We start from the raw sequence: 15389 nt of genomic DNA on the forward strand, positions 1-15389 counted from the left end.
GTTTTATTTAGATAATGTGAGTGCTGAAGTGTTGCATTGCTGAAGGTTTTACGCTCTGGCAGAGTTCCTTTTCCTGAGCTAAATCTTTCCTCATTCTTTTTTTCCCCCCTGTTTCTCCTAAGTGTTGGCAAAGAGGATGATACTACTTTACCTCTGTAAACAGTTGGCTTTTCATGTGGGTGTTTAAGGCTTAGCAGGAAAATTTGCAGTGGAAAAGGAGGGGTCTGATTTGCCCAGAGCTTAAATTCTGTCTTCAGTATGAATTTTTGGGTGTTTTCTGGATGCTTTGAGCATTGGTAACCCTGGTGATTAAACAAAAAGTGTATCTTTCACAATGTATGATTGGTTTGAAATAGTATAAAATATTGATAATTTTATGTTCTGTGTTAAAAGGGATATAAAAGTACAAGTTATTTTAAGGATAGTATTAAGGATTAGATTTAGTCACAAATAGAGATTTTGGGGTTTGAAACGTCTGCTGGCTGGTTTTTATTTTATTTTTTAAAAAAATCTGTCCTTAAAGACACAATTTTGGTGATGATTATCTCTTTTAACACTCATGACGGTTACAGAGCAGTTTTTGGTTTCCAGGTGGTGAAATAAAATTACTGGAAGACTCCTAATTGATTTTTGATGGCTTCTCATCAGAACTCATCTCAAAATTTGAGTACAAATTATGATGTACTTGTAGCATTCATACTCAGGCAGTGCAGTATCAAATCTGAGAGCTTGACAACTGTAAATTGGGCCAAAATTGGGATTTGAGTCAAGGGATGCTTTGTAATTCCTGGCTTCAGGATGGGCAGAGGCAGGCAAAGTCATTAGGCAGCTGAAAACTCTGAATTTTCAGCCTTTCAGTCGCTAAAACAGATCATTTGGAGCCTCAGGTTGCTGGGCTGTGTACGCTGCATGTTGTGAATAATGACTTTTCATATCTGAGGAGTGAGAGACCTTCAGGAATTTGTTCAGTTAAAAACACAGGAGTTTTAAATGATACATAAAGCAGAGAACTGAAACCAGTGGAACTTTGCTCCAAAAATTTGGGTGATTGTCTTGCACATTTTTTAAATGTTCAGGACAGTAATGTTCTGGGAGGATCTCCTGGGAGAATGGATTTGAAGATATTAATAAAAGGAAATGTAGAGATGTGTCTGTATACTGCAGGAAAGCTGCTCAGGTGGTGGGAAGAATGAGCACAGCTTTGATTTTTAAATCTTGTTATACTCTTCAGTTGCCCATGAAACAGAATGTGTCTGGCTTAAATTTTATTTTTTAAAAGTACTATTATATTTGCTATAATGATAGTAAATTTTACATTTTGAAATGCAAATTGCTGTGATTCTGCCTGGGTGTGGCTGTTTTAAGTAAAGCTGCAACAGCATTAAATCATTTTGGAAAACACAAAATTGCATCACATTTTGATGGTACATGTTATTAGAAGTTTTCCAAATGCCACACCAATGTGAAAAAATGTGGAGTTCCTTCCTTAGAAATTGTCACATTACTCTTCAGTCTTTATAAACTCTTCCCAAGGAGTGATTAAGCAGCTAAACTCCAAGCAATGCCAGCTGCCCGTGATTGTAATTACATATATTAAATACTGATACATTGGACATTATCCATAGAATTCCTTTCCTCTGTTTATCTCATGAGCAATCCTTGTGTTGTGTTGAAATAATGTATAAGTGTAATATTTGGTGCTCATCTGGTCTTGCAGCTGAGATGTACAAAGTTCAGCAGAAGTGAGTGGATAGTTGAGCTGCATATTTAAAAAAAGTAACAATTCCAGTGTAATATGAAGGTAAATTGCTCACATGGGCAGCGTAGCCTTGAAGGCATCTGGTGAAGACAGAAGGATTAGACATAAAAAGTGTGGAATTCAAATCTCTGCCTCAAAGTCTCTACAATTGTTGTGTCCAAATAAAGCACAAATTCAGTTTTAATAATTCAGCCCTTCAAGCATTTTTAAATGGATTAAAGTTTAGTAACAGAAGAGGCTGATCTGATCCCCCTGAGGAAATTAAAGTATTTGGGTAATGCTGTGTCTCAGAGTGGGATGGAGGTGAGGTTCAGGATGTTTTGTGGAGAATTAGATCTTGCTGTACATTGATTGACATTCCCATGCCTGCAGACAGATTTTGGATGGAGGGATGGGTGGATGGATGGACAGACAGACAAGGAGAGGATTTCTGCAGGTCACACAGCGCTGTTGAGGTGTGTGCAGCCAGGCTGCAGGAGCAGCAGGAAATCTGGTGTAGCCACTCTGTGTTAGGTGTTCCCTCATCCTGCCACCACAGCACTGTGTGGCTTGGCCAGGTTTAATCTTGCCAGGCCCAGGACTGGTTTTGTTTGGGCACTCCCAGTCCTGGCTTAATTTTGACTTGTAGTTGAAACCACCCCATGATGGTGCAGTGACTCACAGGGCTCTGGTGTTCCCCTCTCTGCTGCCAGCCTAGTCTTGCCTGCTGCATCCCCTTGATTCCTTTGGGATTATCAGAACCCAGCTTGGAGGAAATTTCAGCCCTATTAAAGAAATTTGGGGAAACAACCCCACGAGCAAGTGAGAAGTGTCTTCACTGGAGGGTTCTAACCTGGAGTTTATATATTGCTGTTCATGACTTGTACCTGTGTTTCACCAAGTAAAGGCTGCTTATAGGTACCAAAAGAGCTACAAAAAGGTAACACAATTAATAATTCGAGTGTGTTGAGCTGAATGTGAGGCGAGGAGCCTAAAACTCATGTAAGATGGAGCCTCAGTATAAGCTGCTGTTTTTACTTCTGACATCTCTTTGCCCTGGTTCTGGTTAACTTCTCTATTTTTGGTTGACTTCTCTATTTTATTCTTCCAGGTTATCTACTGTTCATTTGGAGGAATATCCAAAGGGCTGCACTTCAATAACTTGATAGTTGGATTAGTTCTACTCACAAGAGGCAGAGAGGAGGAGAAAACAAAATGTAAGTGATGTAACTTAAAACAGTAACAACAAGACAGCAGATTGTGAGTGTAAAATGTGACGGTTTCACAGTGAAGACAGAACTTTTTTAAGCATTTTTAGCTGTCTTTTTTGAAACAAAATGCATCTTTGTTTTCTATATTCATCAAAATGAAATATTTGCCAAGTCATCATGAATGTCAGTGTTGGGTTCCTACAGAAAGCCTGATGGTCTCTGTGTGTGGGCAGAGGAAGGAGGATGGCATTGATATTTGTCCAAAAAAAAGCATCTGCCCACTGAGTACTGTTGTTTTGACTTCTCTGTTAATCTGACTTGATAATACTCATTTTCCTTTTGATTACAATGGTAAAAGAAAAAGATCTTGACTTAAACCTTGTGGACCTATATTGAACTTGGATCAACCCAAATTTTTAATCTTTTAGTTGTTGCACAGCCACTGTGCCACAGTGAACTCAGTGAACTCTCAGCCAGTTATGAACTTTAAATTTGAAAAAATGTCACTGCCATAGATGTTTACACATCTTTCTATTTCCTCAGATATTTTCAGCCTCTTCTCTAATGAATCTGGGAGTTATGTTGTCCGTGAAGAGATGGAGAAGATGCTGCATGTGGTTGATGGGAAAGTCCCAGAGTCACTCAAGAAATGCTTCTCTGAGGTATGTCACTCACCTTTCCTCCTGTTGCATTTACCAAAAAGTCAAGATTACATTAAGTAGCTTCTTTTTCATACTCATGCACTTATGGGAACAAACTGACCTTGTTTAAACGGGGTAAAAGCTCATGGTTTTTTGTGTTGTGGTATTGCATGTAATTTCTATCGATGGGAACAGTGTTTGGTGTATAAATGCAGGCATTCTCTGTGCTCCTGTATTCACTGTGCTGCTTGGAAAGAGATCATTTCCCACTGGTAATCATGCCAGCAGGTAAATTTAAATACTAATACTGCTGGTGGGAACTTAGTCATTAGTGTGAACATTTTATTGCAATCAGGGAAGAAATCTAGAACACAGAGCTGAGAAGAAAGAAAATCTGCTCCCTGGATTTAAAAATGCCTGACAGCAGTGGTTACTTCAAAATAATAGTTTTATATTATTGCTTTTGTACCATTATTCCTGCCAGGAGCTACAACATTTAATTATGCTTTAGGTTGTTTGAGAGATGTAATCTTTATGGAGCTTGCTGAAGTCCTTCTCTAAACCAGGGCATTGGTGCTTTGCTATATTCATAGATGATTCTTTGACTCCAGGGATCCTGATGAATTTTCAGGGTTTTTTGCTTGGTTTGTTGTCAGAGGACTAAGACCAGCAAAATGAGACATCATTGTACCCTCCTCTGGCAAAATGATTGACCAGATTGTCTGGAGGCTTTATTTGTGGCTATCAGGTTACTTAATTACTTTAGATTTTGTCGTTCTGTGTTGGAGATAACTCTGGTTGTGGGCATTGCCTGAGCCAGACTCTGATCTGGTCCTGGTGTCCTGTTGGCTTTGGAGGCAGTGATTGCATTCCTGAGTCCTGGCTGGCATCATAAATCCTGAGTCCACTGCAGTCCAGCTTTGGAGCTGACCCATGGTGCCATTTCCTATTTATAATTTCCCATCAGTGTGGTGTGATGAATTGCACCCTGCAAGTTAATTGCATGCTGTCCAAGAAATCCAGAAATACTTTATGAAGCCTTGCAGGAAGATGAGTATCAATCTGGGCTTCAGAGCATTTTCCTGTTCAAGAAAATGCTGCATATTGATTTTTCTTTTAAAATGAAAATAGTGTAATAACCCACTCAGCAGGATTTACTGGGCTCTTAATCATCCTCGGTCATTGCTGGAGAGTGAGAAAGTTTAATGTTCCTGCTGTGGGCCTTCCTGTCTGCCTTATGGAGGATGGGTTTGATTTCAAGGATGATGTTTATAGGTACTTCTGTTCATCAGAATTATTGCATGTACTCAGCTGGAAGTAGAAGCTTTAGAATATATCTTAGTTTCCCTTTTGTTTCTGAAATACAGGGAAAAAAAATCAGTGATAACTGCATTGCTCAAGTTCCATCATAGTTCAGCTGTAATCGTTGCTTGCTTCAGATGCTTTCTTCCTCCTGTGCAAATTTTTTTTGTCCCTCTTCATTGTCCTTCCAGGGAAAATTGGAGTTTTAATGATCAGTTCTTGCTGCCTTTATAAAGAGCAGCACAAACAGTAGAGGGAAAGGGTGGAACAAGGGTGAGAAAATGCTCTTTTCTCTTGATCCAAAGTATTGGAGAAATGAAAGAATAAGAAATCAAAGTGAGGGTGGGCACGCCCTGGCACAGAGCAGCTGTGGCTGCCCCTGGATCCCTGGCAGTGCCCAAGGCCAGGCTGGACAGGTCTTGGAGCAGCCTGGGACAGGGGAAGGTGTCCCTGCCATGGCAGGGGTGGCACTGGATGGGCTTTAAGGTCCCTTCCAGCCCAAACCATTCTGGGATTTGTTGGATGAAAATATAAAACTCTTTAGTCTAGAGAAAGAGGCATAAGAAGAATGAATATCTGGAACTGAAACAATCCCCTGCAATGGGAATAGGAAGCAAATGTTTCAGCAGTGCTGGTGATGAACCATTGGAGCAGCCTGGCAAAGGGAATATAGTGAATTTTCAATTTTCTGCAGTTGGCAGTTGCAGATAGTCCATGGCCAAATGCAAATTGTTGGATTCTGTAGAGATGTAATTCAATGAAGTTTAATGGTCTGTGATATGAGGGGAGTTTAAATAATCAATGACTTGAAACCTCTTCCACTTTGCAGACCCCTGTTTATTTCCCCTGGAGATGAGAATCTCCATATAATGAGTTTGTCTACTGATAATGGGTTTGCTTTTATTTGAGGTAGTTTTGTAGGTCCTGTAGAAATTAGTCTGCTGATCCCTATGATTTCATGGCCACAGCTTGGCAAGAATTCAAATAAATGGTTTAAACAGCACTGAAATTCTGTGAATGTTTAGTTTTTATGTATTCCTGAACAGGAAGCTCCAGGAGACATGGAGTGAGGCGATCCTGGGAATGTCATGTTCACATTTATGTGTAGGTTTTGGTCAGCAGAGGCAAAAGCATCTCCACATGTTCCTGCAGTAATTAATCACAGCATTAGTTATTCCCAAACCTGATTTTTTCTGTGTTGTTTGTATACCTGCACAGATAGAACAGAATGTTTATGATTTTATAGCACCTGTTTTTTGGTGCAGCAGAGCTGGTATCTATAATAATACATTTAAATTAATCAAAATAACCTCTGCTGTTTTGAATTGCAAGTAACCATTTTTCTTTTCATCCCTTTCACCTGAGGTTCAGGGTAAATGAGTTTCCAAAGGCCACATTGAGTAGGTGGCTGAAATGCAGAGAGAACTGAAAGTTAATTTCCCTCCCATTGCCGTTTCAAAAGGAAAGGGAAAACCAGGCATGGCTCCAAGCAGAAAAATTACATTAGCACTTATTTTTCTAGGAGATTGTCCCAATTTTTTGTTCATACAGCTGGATGGTTCCTGTTTACTGGCAGTGAGAAAAACAGCTCCCATTTTCTGTTTTTTCTTGCAGGGTGAGAAAGTGAACTATGAGAAGTTCAGGGTTTGGCTGCTGCACAACAAAGACGCTTTCACCTTCTCGCGGTGGCTGCTCTCAGGAGGGGTGTACGTGACCCTCACTGATGACAGTGACACCCCAACCTTCTACCAGACCCTGGCTGGAGTCACACACTGTGAGTAAAGGTGCTTCTTGTCCTGCACATCTTGAAAAAACCTGCCAGAGTTCTCAGGCAGAATCGTTGTTTGTTGAAACTCCCTGCTCCGCCACGTTCGGTTCAGTGAGAGAAATTCCTTCTCTGAGCTCATTTGTTTTCTGCTTTCTGTGCTGTGATGTAAAATGTTGTGTACAAGGACACTGGGTTGTTATTTTTAAGAGATAATAATGCTGAGGCTACAACAGTTCTGTAGAAGTTTGCTACCGAGCAAGCTAAAAAAAAATATCTTCTGAAGTATCTGGCTGGTAATACTGAGTTTATTTTTGGTCTTTATAGTGGGTTGCAAAACTACTGAGAGAGTTGAGAAAATAATATTTGTTTCAAAAATAAGTGTTACCTCTTAGTTTGCTTCTCCAGTAAAATAAATAATATTCCTGGCATGTGGTAGAATTAACTAAAGAGAAACATCCTCAGGAATTGCCTCCAGAGAAGAAGTGCTTCCTTATGTCTATGTTAAAGTAAAAGAAGGAACAGCTGGGTTTTAAATTAAATCTAAAAACAAAAGGCTGATAAATGACACTTGATGTAGCAGTGTAATGCAAGCATCTATTCCATCCCTGAGGATCCCTGGGAGAAGGGAGTTGGTTGTGGAGGTGTCAGGGATTTGAGCAGTGTGGTTGTGTTTTATGTGCTCTCGTGGATTTTCCTCACTGGTGACACTGTGGCATTTAATCCTCAAAAAGGGTGAGTTACTTGACTAAATCAACATGGCCTTTTTATCTTCTTGGTTTTAAAGATGGGCATTCAAACTCTTTTCTGACCATATGAAATGAGAATGCATAATGAAGTCAGGGGTTTATGAACAGGTAATTTATTTGCATTATGTGAAAGGCTGCAGGAGACATTGAGGTTACAGAAAACCACTGAATACATTCTGAGGTCTCATAGACAAGGTAGAGAAAGAGGAATGTGAAAAATACCCCAACCCTCTGAGTGTTTTGGAGTTCAACTCTGGGAAAGACCTTGACCTGTATCAAACTGAGATCTGCTCTTTTTTATACTTCAAAACTGAGACTTCCAGAACAGTTTTTACTGGACTTTTCACAGAAAGTTTATTTATACTGAAACTGAGGTTTGGAATTATAAAAAAAACATTTAAATTTAACAGCTACTGTTTTAATAGATTTTATTTCATATTTATTGTTTTCTCACTTCTAGTTATGATATCCCTGTCGATGGTACCATCATGTCAGAGCTGGGATTGAGCTTCTCAGTGAATTCCAGAAATACATATAGGTGATGTGATTGTCCACAGAATTGGAAGATTCATGTGACAATTATGTTTGGACCTCTAGATAAAATTAAATTTTACTAAATTCCCTTGTGATTTACAACAGTGTAGGCACCTCATCCAGCAGATTAAAAACTAGCATTTGGAAGTAATTTCAGCCTAATCAGGTCACTCCAAAGAGTAAGAAATTCAGCACAGAAGTATTTTAAATACAGCTGAATGTGTAAAATACTGAGAGCTGTTGAAGGCTTGTTCTTAATATTTTTCCTGGGAGAATGCTTGCCTTTGGGAGGACCAGGAATTGAGATAATGTTTGGTAAACTGAGACAAACACCATAATACAGAGAAAGAGAGAAAGGTTGCCACTTTCTTCTGTTGTGAAATGCAAGTGAAATCTGTGCCACTCCTGGTGCAATCAGGAATTTCTCAGCCCTGCTGGGTGTCCTGGCACAGCCTCAGACCCCTCCCCAGCCTTACCTCACAGCTCTGCTTCCCATCCAACTTCTTGGACAATATGTCAGAGCCATAAAAAATGGCACTGATAAAAACAGGGAAACTTATTCCCTTTGATTTAGAAACAGCCCCCATTTCACTGCAAAGCATCAGTGACTCCATTTAAATTTGCTTAATGAGCCAGGCTATCAGGGAAACAAAGGAATACTAATTTTTCATTTGTAAGTAACATTTGTTTTGGTGTGCAGATGACTTTAATTACATTTCTCAACACATAATTAGAAATGAAATTTTAAAGTTACAGGAAGTTGCACACACTTGCTGCTTTTAATCAAATTTTGTTCCGTTTCACTTTAATCAGAAATATGAATAATTTTATTTGAAAGCTGCCAAAATATCTAGCCTATGTTCCTAAAATACAGTTTCAGGTGTATGAATTTGTCTTACACCTGAGGAATGACCAGTAGCAGTAGTTTGGATTTTCTCATGTCTGTAGTATGATCATATGCATTTAAATTTATTTTATATATATATATATATATATATATTTTGAAGCCATCACATTGAACAATCTGTAAATCCCACATTTCTGTCACACTGACTCAAGGGATGCCTCACTGATTTCCTTCATTTAAGCTGGAAATGTTTTTTCTGCTGCAACATAGGTGCTGGTTGCCTTTTTCATGTGTCATTTTGGTGTGACTCAGTGTTGTGTAATGGGCTTAGATACTCAGGTTTTCAGCCCTTTCCATGGGGAAAATAATTCTGTTCATCAGGTTGCTGGTTTTGAGCTGACAGAATGTTTAATTCGTACTTCTTTGTCACCCAGTTCTTGTGTCACTGAGTTCTGATTAAATAACATCCAAATTCCCCTTTGAATGGAAGAGACTCCTCTGTTGTCAGAAGAATTCATCCTGTTCTTTCTGACAGCTCTCACCCACTGAGGTGCAGTTATGACTGCAATCAGGACAAATAATTCTATTTTAGAATGTACATTTATCACTCATTGAGTGCCAGAAATGAGAGGAGCCCTGGATAACCAGGCAGGGTGGTCAGAATGGAAGAGTCAGGTTTTGAAGCAGCACAAAATCGAAGCTGAGCGTTGTGGAAGGAACAACTTGTGTCAGATTGTCAACTCTGTGGGAGGATGAAGATGGGAGGCTGAAAGGAAAGTGCAGTGAGGGGATCCCTTCACTTTGCTGGCATTAAAAGGCTGGGTGTTAAATACATGTTCTGCAGCTGGGGCACCCACTCTGGGTACAGGGATGTTGTGGAAGCCTCTAGAAGACAATCCTGAAGATTTTGGCTTTATGAAAGCTGCTTTTAAGGGCTCATTTCATCCTGTGCTGCCTTTCCCAAGTGTGAATGAACACTTGTGCTGTGAGAGGAGCTGTGCTGCTGACACCTCCCTGTTCCCACCTTGAGGCACTGATAATCCATATTCCACTGGATGAACACCTGGATGGTCACATCTGACACACACAAAACCTCTCTTGGCTGAGGTTTTAATATTCCCTTCCCTGTGTGTTTGTTTTTAATCAGGAAAAGCACAAAGATGAAAGTCTGACAGCAGCCCAGGCCAATAAGTAAAAGCCTCGGTGTCACTTAATCTGTATTTTGCCACTTGTTATCCTCTTAGTTCCAGGCTATTTTATGTCCTGCAAAGCAGCTCTCAGTGCCAGAGTCTTCTGGGGGTTAATTTGAAAGCCACAAAGGAGAGTTTTTAGTGAGAACCAGTATTTGGGCTCCTGCCTGGCCATGAAGAGCCCTCCCTGCCAGCAGGGCCTGGGGTCTGCCTGGAGCACGTCATGGTGAACAGGGAAACAATCCAAGTCCTGGTAAAATGTTGGGAATATGGTATGTTTCTGCTGCTGTGAGCCAGAGAGGATTGTACCCATAGGTGGGTAAATATTGAAGTTTTGTCAGCTGTTGGAATACTTGGTGAATTCTGGTTGTATAAAGAATTGTGATAAGCAGTAGTTGAAATGAAAACATGGTTTTATATTTGTTTTCAAAGGCAGAAGATAATTCATGGCTTGGTATCTATGGAATATTGTAGAGGGGCATTTTGTGGGAATAGCATTGAAGTGTAATGTGGGGGTTTTGTGCTTATCACTGCCACGCACCTGTCTGTTGATCAACATTCTAAATTAACTCATTTTTAGTAGTTTTACAGTTTTAGGTGATATTTTGATTGAAAATCTTTATTTGTTCTTCCTTTACAAGAAGAAGATTCTACTTCAGTTGTACTTATTATCATACCTCTGATTATATTGGTCTAATTCTTAGAGAATGGAACCAAAAAAAAACATTCATGGTGTTACAGATCTGGAAGTTTTTTATATTTCTAATGGGCAAGTGATGAGTGAGACATAAATCAGCATGTGGTAGTAAACTGCTTAAATTTCTCAGGTGCATCTTGTCCATGTGACCTCAAATAATCATATCATGTATTGAATTACCAAAATGAATATTTACTTGGCCTGTGTGTCCTGGGGTTTTGGTCTGTATTGTGTATATAAAATACATCTTTTTAAGTAATCTGAATGAAAGCCTACTTTAAACTTTGATGTGATTTGAAAAGACATTAAGGAAAAAAGCCTATATTCTGAAAAGATAAAATCTTTTATGTGTACAAAAGCTCTGTAGAATATGGTGTTTTGTCATGCACATTGGTATGTTTGGGTATTAAGTGTACTGTGCCTTTCCCATGCTTCATTTACCTTCAGTAACAAATACGATTATGTGTATAATCATAAATAGCCAGAGATTTCTTTTAGTTTGCACTTGTGGAGGAATAGATGGTGCACTGCATATCCTGAGACTGATTTACAAGATTATGTGCAAAAAATCACTCTGGAGAAATCAAATTACGCAACAGCTGCTGCTCAGCTGCAGTTAAACTTCCCGTGTGCTGCAATCCAATAAATAAATCCTGCTCCCTTTTATTCACTGGAACTGGTGCACTGGGCTATAATTTGTTATAACTGTGAATGAGAAACATTCTTTTGTCACATTTTTACTGGTGGTTAACCTGATTTGTGTAAGGCTAATCAGTGCTAAGAATGTTATTTACTACTTGGTTTTACTTTCTAAAGTAAAAAAAGTAAAGTGGCTCTTGTGCAGAAAGTCAGCACACTGGGGCTAGAATAAAAATGTAACACTTGTGCTAACACTTATCAGCTGTTCTTTTAAAGGTGATTATTTGAAAATTCCCTGAGTGACCATGATGTCAGCTCAACCTCAGTGAACAGAAACAAAGACAAGATGCTTTCTGATAACCTTTCTTTTCTGAGATGAAAGAATAAAAAAATGGAGTTACCACTGTAGAAAAATCTGTGAAGTACAATAAAAAAAAAAATCAGAATACAACTAACTTCTACTGTAGGTATTTGAGAGAGGTTTTCTGGCAAAATATAACATTTTTCAGTTCTTAATTAAATATAATTGAAGATAAATATTGCACCTGCATAATAAGGTTTCTGCAGATTTACTCTTCAGTGAGGACAATTTGAGCTTCCTGCTGGCTTTTGAATATTCTGTGTTGTATCACTTGAAGAATGAAGTGTAGCTCACACATTTGTTATTCTTCCTACTTACAGAGGTGGATTAAAAGGAAGCAAAGTGATTTACATGGTCATGCACAAGAGAACATAAATAATGCTTTTGTGTTTGTTAATGAGAGCAGTAACGTGGAAGTGGAATTCCTGTAAATGGCAGCACAACCTCCCCTCTCCCATTGTTTGGGAAGGGGAAGAGCCCTGGGATTCATTCTCCTCATATCTGTGATATTTCTGCATGCTGATCTCCTAAAGACATAACTCCTCTATTCCTCTTTCTTGATTTCCAGTAGGATAATATTCCTTTATAAATTTGGATTGCTGCTTCCTCATGTATTGGAGACAGACTTTCAGTAGTGGTGATAGGTTAGGGGCTAATGGGTTTGAACTAAGAGTAGATGTGAGGGAGAAAGTTTTTGTGATGAGGTGCTGGATTCCTCATCCCTGGAAATGTTCCAGGCCAGGTTGGATGGAGGAGGATGGGGTGACCTTTAAAGATCCCTTCCAACCCAAAGAACTTTGTGATTACACCCCAGCCAAGAGCCAGGGGATGGTAAAACAGATCAGGGGATAGATCCATCTGGGAAGGAGGAAATGATTTTTCCTTCTGGATCAGCTCTTCTCTCCCTGTGTGAATGCACAGGAGGTGGGAATGATGCCCTGAGGAACTGGGGAGGCAGGGCTGGGGTTGTCACCTGTGTGACTGCTCTGAAGGCACACAGGAAAGGGACATTTGTCATTGATGTCACTTCTCTAGCTGGGCTGTCTAAAAACACCTTACAGGAAAATGCAAACCCCTTCCACTCCTCCAGCTCCAGATATTTTATTCAGATTTTTCCATTCTCCTGCTGCTGAGGGTAAGGAGTTGTGTAAGTTTTGGTGCATCATATGATGCTCCTGCTGGGTAGTTACAACTACTTCATGCTCATTGCAGGTTACCTAAGTTACTATTTTAAGTAAATTACTGCCACTAATGACAGAAACGAGGAAAGGAATCAATAAAATTTCAATTTGACACAACATTTTAGGTGGAGCCCTTCTGTTCTTAAGCCTTATAGGATTATTATTGTTTCTGTGGACTAAACCAGGCCAAATAGCTCAAGTTAAACCTATTAGAAAACTGGCATGGATTTAAAGGCTCAGAACCATCTGGGAATGAGATCACACGTAGTGGTTCTTAATATAGACAGCTTTGTCATTATGGATCTATTTGAGAACCAATTAATTGGCACTGACCTAAAGCAGTGTTGTGACACACTTGCATATGTAAAAAGGTTAAAAGTATTGTTGGGCAGAAATTTAATCTTGTTTTTTACATGTATATATATTTAATTTCAAGGATAAAGCATAAAGAGAACATTTGTATAGAATGCTTTGAAGGAAAACACAAGCTCTTCCTTTGGCTATTTTTATCCACACTTGCTTAGCACCTTCTTTTATTTCTTGGGTTTGGGGTTTCTTCCCCTTTTTAAATTGCTTTTTAAGTTCCTCTGCATTGTAGGTTTGTGTAACCACTCCCCAGAGTTTACTGGGATTGTAAATAATTCTCTAGTATCAATCATAACATCAAACAAGCTATTGTATATTTGGGAAAAAAAGAGCTGACTTAAAATCTTTAAATGGCACATTAAAATTTAGCCTTATTAATTTATCCTTCTTACTGTATCAAAAAGCTAAAAATTTCAAATAGGAGTTTAAGAGCAACCAAGTACTACATAATTTTCATAAAAGACCTGTTTGTTTTTTTTTAATGCTACTTGACATCTTTTTTGAGGATTTAAATACTGAATACCGTGGGAAAATAAGACACTGCACATATAATCTGCCTGTTCAAACCACCAGAAAGAAACAGGTGAAAAATGAAGGGGCTCTGACATGGGAAAAGTTAATCTCTGGGTTTCTGCACACTTGTGATGGTGTTACTGATGGTGAACTCCTCGATGGCGAATGGGTAAGAAGATTCTGTGGACAAAGAAAGTAATTTTGGTTTATTTTTGTTGATTATGCAGTGGAAGAATCCGACATCATCGACCTGGAGAAGCGATACTGGCTGCTAAAAGCTCAGTCAAGAACTGGACGCTTTGATTTGGAAACATTTGCCCCCTTAGTGTCCCCCCCAATCCATCAATCTCTGAGTGAAGGTATGGAACGAGATCAGTGAGGAACCTCTGCTGCTCTGCTGACTTACAACTGTGATGGCTTTAAAAGTGTCTGTTCTGAAATGCCCTTTATGCTTGAAGGACAGAATAGCTTCACTGAGTTCTGAAAAATGGGAGAAGAGGCCTGAGAAGCCTCTGTTTGTTGGGAAATCTGGAATGCTGAAGGAGGTGTTGCATTCTTATCAGTTGGCAGGAGATACATCAGATTTTATGTAGAAGTTGCCCTGTAGTTTCTTTAATTTATTTCTTAAGATTCTGTAAAGACAAAATAAACTGCTGGCCCTGAATGAGAGAAAATGGAACATTTTTAAACTGACAAATGAGAGTTTCATCTATGAAGTGCCAACTCAGTGTGCAAGTCAGCTGTAGTATCATGCAGCCAATGAAACACTCCTCCCTAACAGTGGAAATTAAGGAAGATTTTTTTCAGGAGACTCAGTCAGGAGATTTGTAGGTTGTTATTTCTACTGACAACCAAACTGGTCTGTCCAGTTGAAGCCACTCTGGTAAGAACTGGAGGTTGCAGTTGTCCAGTTGCCATTTGCTGCACGACATGAGGACATTCAGGGACATCCCACTTGTGCTCCAGCTCTGGTCTGCAGTCCTGGAGTGACAATTTTTTTATTACCAAAAGGTTGGCTGTACTGATAAGTGGCAGCACTAAGTAACAAATGGGAAAGTTGTCTGAACTGGTAAAAAAATCAGAATTTATGTCCAGTTCTGCAGGGATGTATCCCCACATCCTTTTGTTTTTGAGTCTTTTGTCTTCTTAGTGATTAAAACTTACAGAGCTGCTGTGGGGAAAGGTGAGTGATTTCTGGTCATTCTTTGCCTTCTGTAGAGTCAGTGCTGCTAAAAAAATTAAATAAATTGTGGCATAGAAAGTGCTGAATGATTTGAACTCTTAAATGCTTTGAAGGCTGGTAGCTACATCACTTAACTTGGGGCCAGATTTGCAGTGAAATTCAGTGATTTCCATAGGAATTTCTGTCAGGCACGTTGGAATTTCTGGCGACACTGGTTCAGCTCCACTCCAAATCAGTCATTACAAGGAGGGTGTGAGGACCAGGCAGCTGTTCAGAATTCTTGATTCCCTCCCCACCCCTGGCTGGATCAGCCATCCCTGAGAGATCTCATTCACCTTTAAATGGTCTTAGTAGTGCTTAATTACCTTTATTACACTTAATGAGAAGAAATGACAAGTGTTTGTACTTCTCCTTGCCCATGTTCCCCATTAACCCCTCGTGGAGGTGCTGGGTGGCTCTCAGGTGCTGTAAC

At 39.4% G+C, this 15389-nt stretch overlaps 1 protein-coding gene across 9 annotated transcripts in view; it reads left to right on the top strand.

The window, feature by feature from the left end:
- Positions 1-15389, top strand: part of USP32 (ubiquitin specific peptidase 32) — a 62217-nt gene that overhangs the window by 20404 nt on the left and 26424 nt on the right. For all 9 annotated transcript variants that reach the window (XM_086858960.1, XM_086858957.1, XM_086858956.1 and 6 more), the window contains exons 3-6: positions 2850-2955; positions 3493-3611; positions 6507-6666; positions 13962-14093. In XM_086858960.1, coding sequence (XP_086715086.1) covers positions 2850-2955; positions 3493-3611; positions 6507-6666; positions 13962-14093 — 517 coding nt within the window. The remainder of the gene's footprint in view (positions 1-2849; positions 2956-3492; positions 3612-6506; positions 6667-13961; positions 14094-15389) is intronic.

Source organism: Cyanistes caeruleus, chromosome 21, assembly GCF_971803275.1.
Source record: "Cyanistes caeruleus chromosome 21, bCyaCae1.hap1.1, whole genome shotgun sequence".
Lineage (NCBI taxonomy): Eukaryota > Metazoa > Chordata > Aves > Passeriformes > Paridae > Cyanistes > Cyanistes caeruleus.